General features: G+C 43.2%; 1 protein-coding gene across 1 annotated transcript in view; it reads right to left on the reverse strand.

The window, feature by feature from the left end:
• The window catches only part of LOC126176293 (sialin-like), a 78270-nt gene that overhangs the window by 56481 nt on the left and 3716 nt on the right, over nt 1–18073 (reverse strand). Inside the window, exons 2-3 of the mRNA XM_049923444.1 lie at nt 6432–6637; nt 145–378 (exon numbers count right to left, since the gene is read on the reverse strand). Of these exons, the coding sequence (XP_049779401.1) occupies nt 145–378; nt 6432–6637 (440 nt within the window). The remainder of the gene's footprint in view (nt 1–144; nt 379–6431; nt 6638–18073) is intronic.

Raw genomic sequence — 18073 nt, forward strand, 5'->3', positions numbered from 1 at the left:
TCTAAGTCTACAAATGCTAGAAACCATAATGCATGCAAAAGTCTAGCTGAGACCTTCGACGACAGAGAACGTCAACATGGCGGATGATGCTGATGGACCGATACTTCCAACTTACTAGGGGCGCTGCACTTTGCGCTGGCTTACCTCGACGAGGCCCTCGAGGATCCTCATGGCGAAGAAGAAGTACTCGTTGACCCAGGCGGTGAAGGGGCTGACCACGGTGAGGACGGCGGGCACGAGCGCGCCCAGACCGAACACCAGCTTGCCGCCGAAGCGCTCGGCGAGCAGCCCGCCCGGCACCTGGCCCACCGTGTAGCCGTAGAAGAAGCCCGCCAGCATCATGCCCTGCATCTCCTCGTCCCACACGAACGAGCCGTCCTGCAACACGGGGCGCACCGACCAGTCACTATAGCGGTCCGCCAGACATTTGTTTACAGATAACTCTCCTAGACTCCGCCATCAGCCACGTTTCTGGTTAAGTCCTCTTAGCTAGTGCTCTTTTCATAGACAGTGTCTACCATGCAAGCTTTCCAGTTCCTCAGAACGCTTGGGCTCAAGAAGATCTTGATGACATCCAACTCACTATTGTCAGCTTGCAACACTCCAATGAATCTGAAGGGACGGCATAAAGCTCTGGACATGATGCAAAGGTTGTTGGGTTGCACGACATGGAAATTCAGTGAAGTTTCTTGAGGTACTATAGTAGCGAGTCGTTTACATCTATAATACACTACTGGCCATTAAAATTGCTACACCAAGAAGAAATACAGATGATAAGCGGGTATTCATTGGACAAATATATTGTACTAGAACTGACATGTGATTACATTTTCACCCAATTTGGCTGCACAGATCCTGAGAAATCAGTACCCAGAACTGCCTTGATACGCCTGGGCATTGAGTCAACAGAGCTTGGATAGCATGTACAGGTACAGCTGCCCATGCAGCTTCAACACGATACCACAGTTCATCAAAAGTAGTGACTGGCGTACAGAGATCAGGAAAATGTGGTGGCCAGGGCAGCAGTCGAACATTTTTCTCTATCCAGAAAAGCCCGTACAGGACCTGCACATGAGGTCGTGCATTATCCTGCTGAAATGTAGGGTTTCGCAGGGATGGAATGAAGGGTAGAGCCACGGGTCGTAACACATTTCAAATGTAAAGTCCACTGTTCAAAGTGCCGTCAATGCGAACAAGACGTGACCGACACGTGTAACCAATGGCACCCCCTACCATCACGCCGGGTGATACGCCAGTATGGCGATGACGAATACACGCTTCCAATGTGCGTTCACCGCGATGTCGCCAAACACGGATGCGACCATCATAATGCTGTAAACAGAACCTGGATTCGTCCGAAAAAATGACGTTTTGCCATTCGTGCACCCAGGTTCGTCGTTGAGTACAACATCGCAGGCGCTCCTGTCTGTGATGCAGCGTCAAGGGTATCCGCAACCATGGTCTCCGAGCTGATAGTCCGTGCTGCTGCAAACGTCGTCGAACTGTTCGTGCAGATGGTTGTTGTCTTGCAAACTTCCCCATCTGTTGACTCAGGAATCGAGACGTGGCTGCATGATCCGTTACAGCCATGCGGATAAGATGCCTGTCATCTCGACTGCTAGTGATACGAGGCCGTTGGGATCCAGCACGGCGTTCCGTATTACCCTCCTGAAACCACCGATTCCATATTCTGCTAACAGTCATTGGATCTCGACGAACGCGAGCAGCAATGTCGCGATACGATAAACCGCAATGGCGATGGGCTACAATCCGACATTTATCGAAGTCGGAAACGTGATGGTACGCATTTCTCCTCCTTACACGAGGCATCGCAAGAACGTTTCACCAGGCAACGCCGGTCAACTGCTGTTTGTGTATGAGAAATCGGTTGGAAACTTTCCTCATGTCAGCGCGTTGTAGGTGTCGCCACCGGCGCCAACCTTGTGTGAATCATTTGCATATCACAACATCTTCTTCCTGTCGGTTAAATTTCGCGTCTGTAGCACGTCACCTTCGTGGTGTAGCAATTTTAATGGCCAGTAGTGTACATATTTATCGCAGGACCCACTGCACCGTGCGTGGCGGGGACTACATCGTACCAACATTATTGGTCTTCTTCCCTACTCCATTCTCGTACTGAGCGAGGGAAAAATGACTGTCCATACGCGTCCGTTCGCACTGTTACCTTTATTATCTAATTCCTGTGTTCCTTACGTGAGATATACGTTGTTGGCATCATAACGAAAACCTAAAATGTTTACCGAATGTCGAACCCGACGCCTTCTTTGGCGTCATTTCCTGTCTAAAATAATGCTCTTCTCGTGACGTTTATCTTTCTGATAACGATAGTAATGACGTGTGAAATAGTCCGTCGAGGGTTCTGCTTGTGCGACTGAAACACAAATACGAGGTGGTTCTGAAACGTAATGCCTCCGAATTTTTCGTGTGGAATCTCTTTAAGATTTTTAAGGATCTACATCTTCATTCTTCGTGCCTGTTTGTTTATTTCTCAACATAGTCACCCTGACAACGAACACCTTTCTCCCAACGACATACCGGTTTACTGATACGATCACTACAGATTGTTGCCGGCTGTGGTAGCCGAGCGGTTCTAGGCGCTACAGTCTGGAACCGCGCGACCGCTACGGTCGCAGGTTCGAATCCTGCCTCGACCATGGATGTGTATGATGTCTTTACGTTAGTTAGGTTCAAGTAGTTCTAAGTTCTAGGCTACTGATGACCTCAGAAGTTAAGTCCCATAATGCTCAGAGCCATTTGAACCATTTGAACCATTTTTTTGAACTACAGAATGTTTCAATTCGTTGACGGAGCCACAACCTCACTTTTGTTGCACCGCTTCATCATTATCAACGTGAACTCCTCGAAAGTGCTCTTTAAGTTACGGAAACAGATGAAAATCGGATGGGTCCAAGTCGGAACTGCATGGAAGATAATAGACGACAGTAAACCAACGACGTCGGATGGTTGCAAATGTCGCAGAGTTCGTATGTGTTCTGGCCTTGTAATGCTGAAAGAGAGGTAGCTCCATATGTGGACGAACTCTTCGAATTCGAAACTCGATTTCCTCACACTGTTTCTCACGACTAGTTACTTTACACACCACCAAGTTACACGCTTAAGTCCGGAGCTCTCTAGCGGCAGAGGGCTGCAGGACATGTAGAAACGAAGAACAAAGATGCGTAATGTTAACAACGTTTGTTTCATTTACGAAGCTGTAAGCTTTTCCTCACAAAAACTTGAGATGCATTACGTTCTAGCACTCCTTCGTAATAAAAAGCTAACTGCATACCTTCTTTTCCTGAATATTGAAAAACACTTCTTGCCGTTAAATTACCGATGAGCAGCTAAGTCTTTTTCTTTTCAGTCACTAACTGCGTTAATAATATACATTACTTCGCTCCATGAAATAAGACCTCCACTGTGAACAAACGCATACAGTTTAAACGATGAAGTTATTAACACTTATCAGAGAAATGGAACTTCGATAAGAGCATTACTACCCTCGTTGTTTGAACTGTATTTTTTTTCACAGGACATAGGTTATTTTAAAAAACAAAAATAAGGTTCCCTGGCGCATTTTTCTGTCTGTATGTGAAAGATAATCTCAAGAACTACTGTGGGTATTTTGATACGGTTTTTACGAACAGATAGATTCATAAGAAAAGTTTGTGTACATGCTTAATCTATTACCACTACGCCACATATGCCGTAGACAATTAGTGTCACCTGTTCGAAGCCGGGGAGGATCTCTAGCAATACATATTAACAAAAGGAAAACATCGGATAAACAGTAAAAGACTTAGAAGCTCATCAAGAATTTAGCTGCAAGAAGTCGTATTGTATCCAAGAAAGCTTTTACAACAGTCGTTCAATAAGTAATGCCCCAGTTTTTTTTTCTCAGAACATATTTACTGTCAAGAGTCAGAATTTGGTGACAATATCCATCAACACGTCTTGTCCATGTCCTATTTTTCTACGTAGTCTCCATCACGTTCTATGGCCGTACGTCAACGTTGCGGGAGAGCATGTATTCCCTGCTGGTAAAAGCGCAAAGTGGTGCACCCAGCTTTCGTCCCCGTAAAGATCCGTGACAGAAAGGTCTCTCCGTCGGTCTCAAAACATTCCAACAATTCAGATGAAATGGCCTTTCTTTGTATCTTATGGTCCGCCCTGAGCATTCTTGGAACCCACCGTGAACACCTCTTTGAATGTGCGAGAGTCTCGATCATTGCAGACGCACTCCCAATGCTGGCCAACAACTGTAGAACCAATTGTCGAGTTGGGATGCGCCGGCCGGCACGAATAATGGCGTCCGCACGGTTCTACATCTACATCTACATGGATACTCTGCAAATCAGATTTAAGTGCCTGGCGGAAGGTTCATCGAACCACCTTCACAATTCTCTATTATTCCAATCTTGTAAGGCGCGCGGAAAGAACGAACACCTACATCTTTCTTTCCCTTATTTTATCATGGTGATCGTTTCTCCCTATGAAGGTCGATGTCAGCAAAATATTTTCGCTTTCGGAGGAGAAATATGATGATTGGAATTTCGTGAGAAGATTCCATTGCAACGAGAAACGCCTTTCTTCTAATGATTTCCAGCCCATATCCTGTATCATTTCTGTGACACTCTATCCCATATTTCGCGATAATATAAAAAGTACTGCCCTTCTTTGAGCTTTTTCGATGTACTCCGTCAGTCCTATCTGGTAAGGATCCCAAACCGCGCAGCAGTATTCTAAAAGAGGACGGACAAGTGTGATGTAGGCAGTCTCCATAGTAGATCTGTTACATTTTCTAAATGTCCTGCCAATAAAACGCAGTCTTTGGTTAGCCTTCTCCACAACATTTTCTATGTGTTCCCTCCAATTTAAGTTGTTCGTAATTGTAATACCTAGGTGTTTAGTTGAATTTACGCTTTTAGATTAGACTGATTTATCGTGTAACCGAAGTTTAACGAATTCCTTTTAGCACTCATGTGGATGACCTCACACTCTTCGTTATTTAGGGTCAACTACAAATTTTCGCACAGTTCAGATATTTTTGTAAATCGTTTTGTGATATGTTTTGATCTTTTGACGACTTTATTAGCCGATAAACGACAGCCCTATCTGCAAACAACGGAAGACGGCTGCTCAGATTGTCTCCTAAATCGTTTATATAGATAAGGAACAGCAAAGGGTCTATAACACTACCTCGGGGAACGCCGGAAATCACTTCTGGTTTACTCGATGACTTTCCGTCAATTACTACGAACTGTGACCTCTCTGACAGGAAACCACAAATTCAGTTACATAACTGAGACGATATCCCATAAGCACACAATTTCACTACAAGCCGTTTGTGTGGCACAGTGTCAAAAGCCATTCAGCATGTATGGGGCAGTGGCTGTGACAGGACGTCCCGAGCGTGGCTGAACATGGAGGTCAGTTTGTGCATTTCCTGAGGCTGTAATTTTCTTTACCCATCACCCAAGTGTACTCCTAATAACTGCAGCATCGCCGTAGACTGCACACAAACGTTAATGGATGGTCACCACGGTTTCTTTTACTGCACGCAAGAATTCAATAACAGTTCACTGCTTTTAACATGGGTCGTTTGTCGACGCTGTTTTGATGCTGTGCTACGGTTCTGCCATATGCCGATAGGTTCGAAACTTTGCCGGCGCACAGAACAAGCATCAAATGTGAAGCATCAGCAAGGACGTTTGTCTATGTATATTAATGGCATTACTTACTGAATGAAAGAATTGGTGCACATTTTTTATCGATTTGATGCGTCTTTCTCGGATAATTCTAAATAAATCGGAGTTCTTCCCCAATTTTACTTTTTTCTCGATTTCAGCGCCATCTGTCAATGGTTTAAAAAATGTTTCAGACAAAACTTGATTACTTTTTATGGAGAATCCGAATCTGCAATAAAAATGGGTGTTTCCATTTAACATTCTTAAGTTTCCCCCCACCCCACCCCACCCAAGGGGGCGGGGGCTGGAGGCCACGTGTAGTATCATTTGATGCCCCCCTTTGAGCTTACGAACTTGTCTTACCCACTATTTTTACCCGATGTATAGTTTTCGAGATAATCTCATCCGAAACTTCAGATGGACCACCCTTAAGGTTCAACACCTCTCCCCATGCACTGGGCCGTAATAGTTTCTTTGAAAGGGCTCGGCCGATTTCCTTAACCACCCTTGACTCGATCCGAGCTTGCGCTCCGTCTCTAAGGACCTCCATGTCAATGGGACGTTACACCCAATCTTCGTTCCTTCCTCGTACCGAGCCCTTGAGGTCGAGGCGAAATGTCGCAATCCCGACCCAAACGTACCGCTTACATGGTTCAGGTTGGCATGCGTTCTGAACTGAGCGTGCCTGGATAGCCCTGCGGGCAGAGGAGCCGGGGGACTCACCTCGCGGTAGACCACTTCGGCGCCGCCGGCTGGCGGGCAAGTGTCCTCCCCATAGGTGTTGTTGTCGCTGCCGGAGCTGCCGCTGGAGATGGCCGTGTTGTTCACCATGGACACGATGGCCACCGACAGGTTGACTCGCAGCGAGTACAGGATGGCGATTCCGCTCATGCCCAGCACAACCAGGATGTACCGAGCCTTGATCTTATCTGAAATACCACATGCGCCGAACGTTGTGTAAGCGAGGAAAAGTTTTCTTCAGTAATGAAAAGCATTTACGTGTGCATTTCAAATTATCTACTGGAAAGCATGTCCATAAATTGCGTAAATAAATAGTATGGGCAATTCATAGAATTTGTATTTTTTTGTGCAACCATGAAAATCTCATAATAATGCATATCTGAATATTACAAAATCAGATGGTAGTCCCATTACAAATTGTAATGAGTGTGTCCTACTGTTTACAGTCAAGTTGTATCGTTAGCCCAGAAGAACATCTGTGACTGATTACACCAGTTCTTTTATTATTCCAGAATGAGATTTTCACTCTGCAGCAGAGTATGCGCTGATATGAGACTTCCTCGCAGATTAAAACTGTGTGCCGGACAGTTTTAATCTGCCAGGAAGTTTCTTTTATTGTTGCTCTACTCATTCATGAAGAAGTATTACGAGTCACTCTGTACATCTCACATAAAGGATATTCAGTTATTCGACCGTGATCTGAATTATTCAAGCCCACCAGGTCATGTCACATCATGATTTAATTCGTTCTTTCAGGATACAAAGGGACATAAGCCCTAGTTATATTTGTATGGCGACGCAGCGTAGTAAGTCCATGATAATAAAGAAAGTTGTCAGAGGTCAACAACATGTGCTTGTGTCTTTCTGTTCCAAATTTTGATTCGTTGCGTATAAGATTAGTATTCAGAAAGTTACATGGTTGGATGAATTTGTTTAGTTAGGATGACGTCCCTACGAGTACTTATCGAAACACACTGATAAAGGACATCTTGTAACCGATAATGTCGAGAACCACCCAGGTTTATCTATCTATCATCAATGTTGGGCGAAACTAATATCTCCTATACAGGGACGTGTCATGAGTCGTGCTCGGATGGCTCAATAGGTAGAGCATTTTCCCATCAAAGGCAAAGGTATTAGATCAGAGTCGCAGTCCAGTGCAAGGTTACAATCCACCAGAAAGCTTCATTAGAAACCGCTTCATAATAAAGGTGACAAGACAGATTTAAACTACTATCGTCCAGTTTTTTTACTGATATGTTTTTTCAAAAGATTCGAAAAATTAATGTACTCAAGAGTACTTTCACACTGCAATGGGAACCATTTACTTAACATATCGCCATTTTATATTCCAGGAGAGCTGCTCGACTGAGAATGCTATTTTAACATTCACTCATCAAGTAGTACAAGCCTAAAATAACAAACTGTTTCCAGCTGCTATTCTTTTGATTTTTCAAAACGTGTGATTGTGTAGATCATGTTACTGTCTCAGAAAAACTGAAGTTTTATAGAATTAACAGCTTTACACACAGCTGGTTAGAATTGTACTTAGCAAACATAATGTAATAAGTTGCGCTGAGTAATTAGTACACTGTTGGAAGGATAGAGTGGAGAGAAATCACAAACGGAGGCCCACAGGGTTCAATTTTTGGTCCACTCCTATTCCTTATATACATTTGAATCACCTATCACTTGACATTCAACAAGCAGAAATGATACTTTTTGCACACAATACTAGTGCTATAATAAATCCCATTAGAGAGAAAGAAACGGAAAAGATGGTAAATGACACTTTCCGAAGAATTATGAAATGGTGATCAGAAAATGGACCCTCCCTAAAGTTTGAAAAATAAAAAAACATTGATCATTTTCCTAATAACACAAAATTTCTGGCAGGTAACAAAGCAGCCCCTTCCATTTCATTGACGAATTTCTACTTAATAACTGACAACAAGTTTGATACTTTGTTTTTAAGTGTAGTTGCCCGACCAAGAGTGAAATAACAATGTGTTCATTAATGTTAACACTAATCACGTATACATATTTTGTAAACTGACCTGTTCCATATCATTTCTATGAAATAATTGTTCAAATGACCTATGAAACATGTAACTAACTAACATATCAGAGTGAAATACTCATTCTGTGCGGCTGGTCCCGGCGGAGGTTCGAGTCCTCCCTCGAGCATGGGTGTGTGTGTTTGTCCTTAGGATAATTTAGGTTAAGTAGTGTGTAAGTTTAGGGACTGATGACCTTAGTAGTTAAGTCCCATACGCTTTCACACACATTTTTTGAAATACTCATTCTGTAATTAGCTGAGTGTTCATGTAGATCCAACATGACTAAAGGAGGATGTGTCACTTTGACAAAAATGAAATAAACTAGATTCTTCCAGTAGATGCCACTAATTCAGATTACCTGTTTGTTTGGGTGTCTGACTGCTTAGCAGTCCGCAGTTCGTGGTCGTGCGGTAGCGTTCTCGCTTCCCACGCCCGGGTTCCCGGGTTCGATTCCCGGCGGGGTGAGGGATTTTTCTCTGCCTCGTGATGACTGGGTGTTGTGTGATGTCCTTAGGTTAGTTAGGTTTAAGTAGTTCTAAGTTCTAGAGGATTGATGACCATCGATGTTAAGTCCCATAGTGCTCAGAGCCATTTGAACTGCTTAGCATAGTATTTTATCCAACGTGTGTCTCTACACTTATGGATATGGTCATGTCCATTTTGGAACATCGTACCGTTTAGAATTAAAAGTGGAGTGTTAGCTACCTGCTTAGGAAGTTATTTTCATCATGCGCGTTTTCTAACAATTTAGACATGGAAATATCATTGGAGCACTTAGTATGAGAGTCCAAATCATGTTTTAGGCATCAATTTCGACAGTTGTGTGTGTGTGTGTGTGTGTGTGTGTGTGTGTTTGTGTGTGTCAAAATAACATTGCAAAATTGATCTAAGCGTTGTATTGCTGCGTTATGGACCTATTTTTCAGACATTTTAGGTTGAAGTAACATTGTCGCACTTAACAAGCATTAAATAACAATCTAGATGCAGAAAATATTTAATTTGAGGGTCTGTTGTGTCTTCCACCAAGTATGCTACAGAGGCCGAACTATGGACATTCACAAGCTCTGTTAAACCTGTAAGTTTATGATATATTTTACATGTAAAAATTCTACAAGTTACATCTGTTATGTAATTTTTGGGTAATACTTTTTACATGATGCAAAAATTTTCGATCGTTCAGAGATTTTTGAGCACAGCCAAGACAACTGTTCTGGGGCTGCAGTGTGATTTTATTTATTTTAATGGCCTCCCAAATACTACACTCTGATTGGCTGAAGATGGGAGAGAGGGGAGAGGATAGGAGGGAGAGGTGTGGGTATAATTTGTTAAATGATGATGATGGCATCATTGATATGGGTGATGTGACTTGTCACATGTTAGATAAGGGCTACATTTACAACTAACACATGGGACTGGGTACATGACAAGCATATGATAACCTTCAGTAGACAGTTAAAGGTCAAAGTGAGTCGGTTTCTAAACAGATTTACTACTCCTATCACTTGTAAGTTATGTGGTTTTGCCCGCCTAGCTAGCCGAGCGGTCTACCGCGCTACTTCCCGAGCGGAAGGCGTGCCGCCCCCCGTCACGAATCCGCCCGGCGGATTAGTGTCGAGGTCCGATGTGTCGGCCAGCCTGTAGGTGGTTTTTAAGGCAGTTTTCCATCTGCCTCGGCGAATGCGGGCTGGTTCCCCTTATTCCTCCTCAGTTACACTATGTCCACGTATGCGTATACCATAATTGCTCTACTACGCAAACATTTGGGGTTACACTCGTCCCGTATGAGTCATTCGGGCCACTTGGGGCCGAACAGCACAATAACCCTTGGTTCGGGGTGGGGCGGCGGTGAGGTGAGTAGTCTGCTGTGGCCTGTTGTGGGGTTGTGAACCACTGAGGGCCAAGGCGGCACAAAGCGTTTCCGTATTTTCTAGGTCCCCTGTTCAGTACACAGTACACAACGAGGTTTTTGTGTCATACCTTGGTAAGTGCTATCTCATGAGATGTACTTATCTATAACTACACTACTGACCATTAAAACTGCTACAACACGAAGATGACTTGCTACAGACGCGAAATTTAACCGACAGGAAGAAGATGCTGTGATATGCAAATGATTAGCTTTTCAGAGCATTCACACAAGGTTGGCGCCGGTGGCGACACCTACAACGTGCTGACATGAGGAAAGTTTCCAACCGATTTCTCATACACAATCAGCAGTTGACGGGCGTTGCCTGGTGAAACGTTGTTGCGATGCCTCGTGTAAGGAGGAGAAATGCGTACCATCACGTTTCCGACTTTGATAAAGGTCAGATCATAGGCTATCGCGATTGCGGTTTCTCGTATCGCGACATTGCTGCTCACGTTGGTCGAGATCCAATGACTGTTAGCAGAATATGGAATCGGTGGGTTCAGGAGGGTAATACGGAACGCCGTGCTAGATCCCAACGGCCTTGAATCACTAGCAAACGAGATGTCAGGCATCTTATCCGCATGGCTGTAAAGGATCATGCAGCCACGTCTCGATCCCTGAGTCAACGTATGGGGACGTTTGCAAGACAACAACCATCTGCACGAACAGTTCGACGACGTTTGCAGCAGCATTGACTATCAGCTCGGAGACCATGGCTGCGGTTACCCTTGACGCTGCATCACAGACAGAAGCGCCTGCGATGGTGTACTCAACGACGAACCTGGGTGCACGAATGGCAAAACGTCATTTTTTCGGATGAATCCAGGTTCTGTTTACAGCGTCATGATGGTCGCATCCGTGTTTGGCGACATCGCGGTGAACGCACATTGGAAGCGTGTATTCGTCATCGCCATACTGGCATATCACCCGGCGTGATGGTATGGGGTGCCACTGGTTACACGTCTCGATCACCTCTTGTTCGCATTGACGGCACTTTGAACAGTGGACGTTACATTTCAGATGTGTTACGACCCGTGGCTCTACCTTCATTCGATCCCTGCGAAACCCTACATTTCAGCAGGATAATGCACGACCGCATGTTGCAGGTCCTGTACGGGTCTTTCTGGATACGGAAAATGTTCGACTGCTGCCCTGGCCAGCACATTCTCCAGATCTCTCACCAATTAAAAACGTCTGGTCATTGGTGGCCGAGCAACTGGCTCGTCACAATACGCCAGTCACTACTCTTGATGAACTGTGGTATCGTGTTGAAGCAGCATGGGCAGCTGTACCTGTACATGCCTTCCAAGCTCTGTTTGACTCAAAGCCCAGGCGTATCAAGGCTGTTATTACGGCCAGAGATGGTTGTTCTGGGTACTGATTTCTCAGGATCTATACACCCAAATTGCGTGAAAATGTAATCACATGTCAGTTCTAGTATAATATATTTGTCCAATGAATAGCCGTTTATCATCTGCATTTCTTCTTGGCGTAGCAATTTTAATGGCCAGTAGTGTAATAGCCATTCCATGGAGTTTTGGAGTAAAGCTGTACTGAAAATGCAATTTCCTCTAGCTAAAAGCACATTTGTGATTTCTTATGTTACAAAAACAACCAGTCTAATCTGCAGAAGATATAAAAAATAGAACAGATTATAAAATTATATGCATTTCATTACTGCAACATAATTGAAGCAAGCTTACTACTATTTCAAATTTCTGTATGATATTCGTACCTGAAACGTGTCTTTATTATCATAACATCCTTTCCTACAAAATCGCATGAGGAGAGGCAGAGTATTTATGGATGACGTGTAAGGGCTTCCCAGATAATCTTCTGGAGGGTACTCAAAATAACAGTTCTGGGAAAGTCATGATGATCTTTTTTGACTGCAAGAACCCGTATGCTGGTTGACTTTACGGAACATGACGGCACTACTAACTCACCGTGGGATGTGAACACTTTGCAAAAATTAAAGCGCGCTATCAAGCCCAAACTCCGAGCCATGTTGACAAACTGCATCATGCTGTTGTTTGCAAGGCTGTTTCGAGTGTGTTGCAGACGTTTCGCTGGGAAGCCCTAACACATCTTCCACACAGTCCCGCTCTTTTTCCATGAAATTTCCACATTTTTGGAGGCCTGAAGAAAGAGAGCCGTGTGCTTCGATTTTCTTTGGACGAAAATATACCCGCCTAGGCACAAATATAGTTCTGTAGGCAAATGCAAACATTTTTCAATGAAGGCATTGGATATTAACAGTTGCGGCAGTTTCTTCTGAAGAAATTAAGAGTTTGCATACTTTCCTCCCCACAAGCCTCGTCTTCATTTTACATCCCCTTGTGTATATAGAGCACCACACTTTCTCACTGCCGCACTTTCACTTCATGTTCCTCTTGAGCAGCACAAAAGTCACTTTTTTATGACTTTTATGAATTTTTTTTTTCTTCTCTGTTGGTGGTACGTGTATCGGAAAATGAGTCCATGTTTTTGCCTGAAGTCACATAGTGGTGGTATTCGCTGACGGTCACCCGCGATTATAGTACTTAAGTAGCTGTGCTCTAACTATTTCTGTGCATTTCTTCTTCCCAGTGACATTGTGATTCACAAAGAAGGGGTTGAAAATAAACGTATCAAGAAATACAAAATATCTTTCTATACACCATCACTGGGCGTTGCATGATTGAGAGGAGAGCTGTCATCTGGTCTTGCACATGTACGCTACCCATCTGCTTTTTCACTTTGTTTACTAAGATCAGCTACCACGTGACATACACGGCCTAAGCTTCCTATTAGAACACATTTAAACCTGTATATTAGCCACAAAGCGTTCTTCATGCTTTCATGTACTGAAGTGTTCCTTCTGTGAGCCTCAGCTCGCCCTACGATTTGAATGCCAGCATTAACTTGACGCTACTACAGCTCGTCATATGATGAGATAGGGTTAATGCAACCGGTTTACCAATGCCCAGTCCTCAACACATGTCACACGAATTAGTATCCCTCTCAGGTAAAGTCCTTCCATTTTAAATGCGCTTGACTCTGGATCAACTTTCAGCTTAACTTTAGAAGATTTGTACATTTCCTTTTCCATAAGAAATCTAAATTATCATCGCTTGCAATAAGGATTTCCTTCCTAAAAATCTCAGTACACCAAAAAATTCAACCTCATAATCTGTTACCCCATTTCATTCTCCTGTCCTTTTTTTCCATAGTTAATGCCTTTAATCAATTACTGACAAGTAAAGTGATATCATTCTGTTAGTTTTTTTCTTTTTTTTAACTCCACAGTACTCATAATGCAAAACGTATGTTTGTTGTAATGGGAGATAGAATGTGAGTGACTTTGTCCAACTAGGACCAATACTACACGATAAGGCGTCAAGTACCAACGCTACGCTGATGAGCCATTGTCTTCCTCTAACACTGGTGTCACTTGGAAGTGGTGTGACGGGACACAGGGTCGGCCGTTGTCACACCTCGGCACCGTCACTCCTTCATTCAGGCAGCTTCTCAGTTGGCCTCAGGAGGCTAAGTACACAACGTACCAACCCGCAACCAAGGAAAAATCTCCAACAGTACCAGCAACTGACCACAGGTACCCTGTATGGCAGGCAGATACGAGGACCCTTGACCTCACCCTAGTAGTGCCATGTAGCGTTCCAAAGCACTATCATCAGGGTCACGTAAGGAGAGTGCCAGCAAATTTATGCTCTCACTGTTCATCAGCTACGATCTGCCAATTCCCCCGACGACGACTGCTACTACGTCCAAGAACTTCCAACGGTTAACTGTGTTCTCCAGATTCTCACTTCATTTTCCCCAACATCTATGCCAGGGTTTGGTCTTGTGCACTGGGCTTGTAATTTTTGCAAACTGCTAGGGTCAATTTTGTTCAATGAATAAGACGCGTTCCACGTTTCTACAGACTGCAGCATGACGCGCGATGGAAATACCCCTGTTACGTTACCTACTGCTGTGCACGTTGTTGCCCACAGCTTCATGTATGCACTCGATGATATGTGCGGCACACAGCTAGGGCAGCAAGAATGCGGTATCAGTAGAACTGCGATGAAACTTCAGCAGTTACGATTTCTGAGCGGCAACAGTCGATTTTGGGATCACGCACAGCTGACAGCAGCTGAGTTGGTTTAAGGTAGTTAATCGAGTGTACCACTGTACACTGCACACATTCGTGCTATGTGTAATCCGATGCAGGATGGGACAAGTCCTAAAGTATCACCTGCTGCCAATCCAGCTTTCACGATCGTAATTCGTAGACCGCAGTATCCTGAGGTGTTAATAGGCCGGTATGATAGTCGTTCCTGAGTTTCGGCACACTAAACTTGACGAGAGGCATCATGATAATGAGCTGCGTCGTCAGACGTCATCGACAGCCCCACTTTATACTGACTGATGGAATCTTTAAAAGCAACCACCGTTATAGGTATACGTTAGCTCATTGCAGCTGCTGAATTGTCAGTCGTCCTTTCGCCGATATTTCAAACTCGTCATAGTTCAACAAATACAGGGTTATTACAAATGATTGAAGCGATTTCACAGCTCTACAATAACTTTATTATTTGAGATATTTTCACAATGCTTTGCACACATATACAAAAACTCAAAAAGTTTTTTTAGGCATTCACAAATGTTCGATATGTGCCCCTTTAGTGATTCACAGACATCAAGCCGATAATCAAGTTCCTCCCACACTCGGCGCAGCATGTCCCCATCAATGAGTTCGAAAGCATCGTTGATGCGAGCTCGCAGTTCTGGCACGTTTCTTGGTAGAGGAGCTTTAAACACTGAATCTTTCACATAACCCCACAGAAAGAAATCGCATGGGGTTATGTCGGGAGAGCGTGGAGGCCATGACATGAATTGCTGATCATGATCTCCACCACGACCGATCCATCGGTTTTCCAATCTCCTGTTTAAGAAACGCCGAACATCATGATGGAAGTGCAGTGGAGCACCATCCTGTTGAAAGATGAAGTCGGCGCTGTCGGTCTCCAGTTGTGGCATGAGCCAATTTTCCAGCATGTCCAGATACACGCATGAAACTTGCCCACACGCGTTCAACTGTTTCCTCGCTAACTGCAGGCCGACCCGTTGATTTCCCCTTACAGAGGCATCCAGAAGCTTTAAACTGCGCATACCATCGCTGAATGGAGTTAGCAGTTGGTGGATCTTTGTTGAACTTCGTCCTGAAGTGTCGTTGAACTGTTATGACTGACTGATGTGAGTGCATTTCAAGCACGACATACGCTTTCTCGGCTCCTGTCGCCATTTTGTCTCACTGCGCTCTCGAGCGCTCTGGCGGCGGAAACCTGAAGTGCGGCTACAGCCGAACAAAACTTTATGAGTTTTTCTACGTATCTGTAGTGTGTCGTGACCATATGTCAATGAATGGAGCTACAGTGAATTTATGAAATCGCTTCAATCATTTGTAATAGCCCTGTATACAACTCCTCACAAGATGCCTATTCTTTAGATATATCTTTAATTTTAACATGAGTCTTTTAACGTGTGTAAATATTGAGACTCAATAGATAAAAGTATCAAAACTCGCAAAAGGTCAGCTAAGAAGCTTTAAAAGTATTACTAAATTTAATAGATAAGCTGGCTCTATCATAATACTGAGATAAACAATAAATTGCCGGTATCAGACTCTTGGGGATATCTAATTTTAGATAACATTTTCAAACAGCATCTACAAAAAAGGAACCTCTTACTTGTCTGGAAAACAATGTGAAAATTGTGAATTGACAGAATGAATTATGATCTAATGTACGGCCAAGAATCCAGAAAATAAAACTAATTACAGTGATTTCAGAACATCTTTTCCCGTAATTCAAACAAATATTTCATATCGTTTCTTTAAGCTAGTTATCACCAGGTAACAAGCGGCAGGACAAATCTATTTTTAATCTTAAGAAACAGCAGTCATACAGACAAAGAGAGTTTGGTGGGCAAAAGTGATTTACTACTATCTTAAGTTGCCACAGAATTACTGATCAAATTCATCAAACTAGACATTTGGAGCGCGATAGTCTGTTAATAAAAGCAAAACAAAAGCTGAAAAAGATACATTGGAAACATTTATAGTGCTACAGAAGATTACTGGTATTTAAGTAACCTAAGAGCGACATGAACCGATATTAAACTTCAAAGGTGGCAGATAAAGTACACGGAAAGTAAGAAACGCGAAGTACCTGTTAACAGAACATTTACTCAAGTACCCAAGACTGACTAACTTCATGACAGACAGAGCGGCATTTGGAAAAAAAATTAGCAAAAGAGGATGCAATATTTCGCAAAATTTACTGAAGATATATGACGCAGCAGTAGACGGAGGCGAAAACATTGACACACAAATTGTTATGCCTATAAAGGAATACGGGTACTGTTTGGCAAAAAGTATTAAAATGTTTGCGCCATGCGTACATGGGTCCTTTAGCGATAGAAGATAGAAACACCTTCAATCAGAATCTGCCACTTCACCCCTTGGAAGCTACTATCCTGAGAATGTAGTATCACTTATGCAAAAAAGCACTTTTATCTTTCGTTATATCCGTAGTAGTATTAATTGTAGGCTTACTTTTCTACACCACGACAAACGTATAGGATATGGTGATGGAAGACCTCAAAATAGATCCACGTAAGTTACAAAAGCATTTGAGGATAAAATACGTGCACCGAAACAAATTGTGATATGTTAACACATTATTATCTCTTGGTCATGGAGAACACATAAGAAAAATTTCAACATCTTATTTTAAAATTTAAATCCTTCGTGACGCTTAGATACAGTTTCAATCTGTATACTGAGTATAAAAATTTGTAGTAATATATGAATGTAATAAACAGTGTTAATGACTAATACTATCAAAGGGTATAAAATTAATCTGAATGATCAACAAAATATTTTGATTTCAGAGTAGTGGTTGTACCGTATCTAGGAGTCAAAAGCATGTTCAAGGGCACGTTAAGCCGAAACTTTTTAAATTCTTTAGCACGAGTATTAGGTCTCTCGTAATCTATCTCGCCAGACCACACAGAACCAGTCTACTTTTTTTAACATTGTACAGTTTTATAAATGTTTTATAAACCTGGAGCTCAGCAGCGTGCACGAAACTCAAGAACTTTATTTTTGGCAACTAGAAGTCGTCATCGGCTGCGTAAAACATATTTTTGAAATTTTATTCTGACGGACAAGTATCGCGACACACGTCCATCCTCAGAGACCAGGTGTAAAAATCGTTGCGTTGTATAAACAATCTCTAAGACACGCATCCACTACTGTTTGTGAAAATTGCGACACCTGGAAGGAAACGTCTGAATCACTCCGAAATCGGAGAATGTGTAGAGCAGTGAAACCATGATACGTGATTAAGATTGCAGAGAGATGGCGTTCACGTAGGCTCAGAAGCGTCCTCTATTGTGTTATCGGACAGGTCAGTCTTACGCCACGCTCAATCGGTGCGGAAGCGTCCAGCGAAGTGGAAACGTGCAAGCAAGTGACGAAATATCTCGTAACGTCAAGGGCCGCAATATCAGCATGTTAGTTAGTTCGAACAGGGAAGGTTGATTGCACTCAGGGAAACAGGTTTTTCGTACCATGACATTGTGGCTCGCACAGAGAATGCTGCTAT

The sequence above is a fragment of the Schistocerca cancellata genome, chromosome 3, assembly GCF_023864275.1.
Source record: "Schistocerca cancellata isolate TAMUIC-IGC-003103 chromosome 3, iqSchCanc2.1, whole genome shotgun sequence".
In the NCBI taxonomy this organism is placed as follows: Eukaryota; Metazoa; Arthropoda; class Insecta; order Orthoptera; family Acrididae; genus Schistocerca; species Schistocerca cancellata.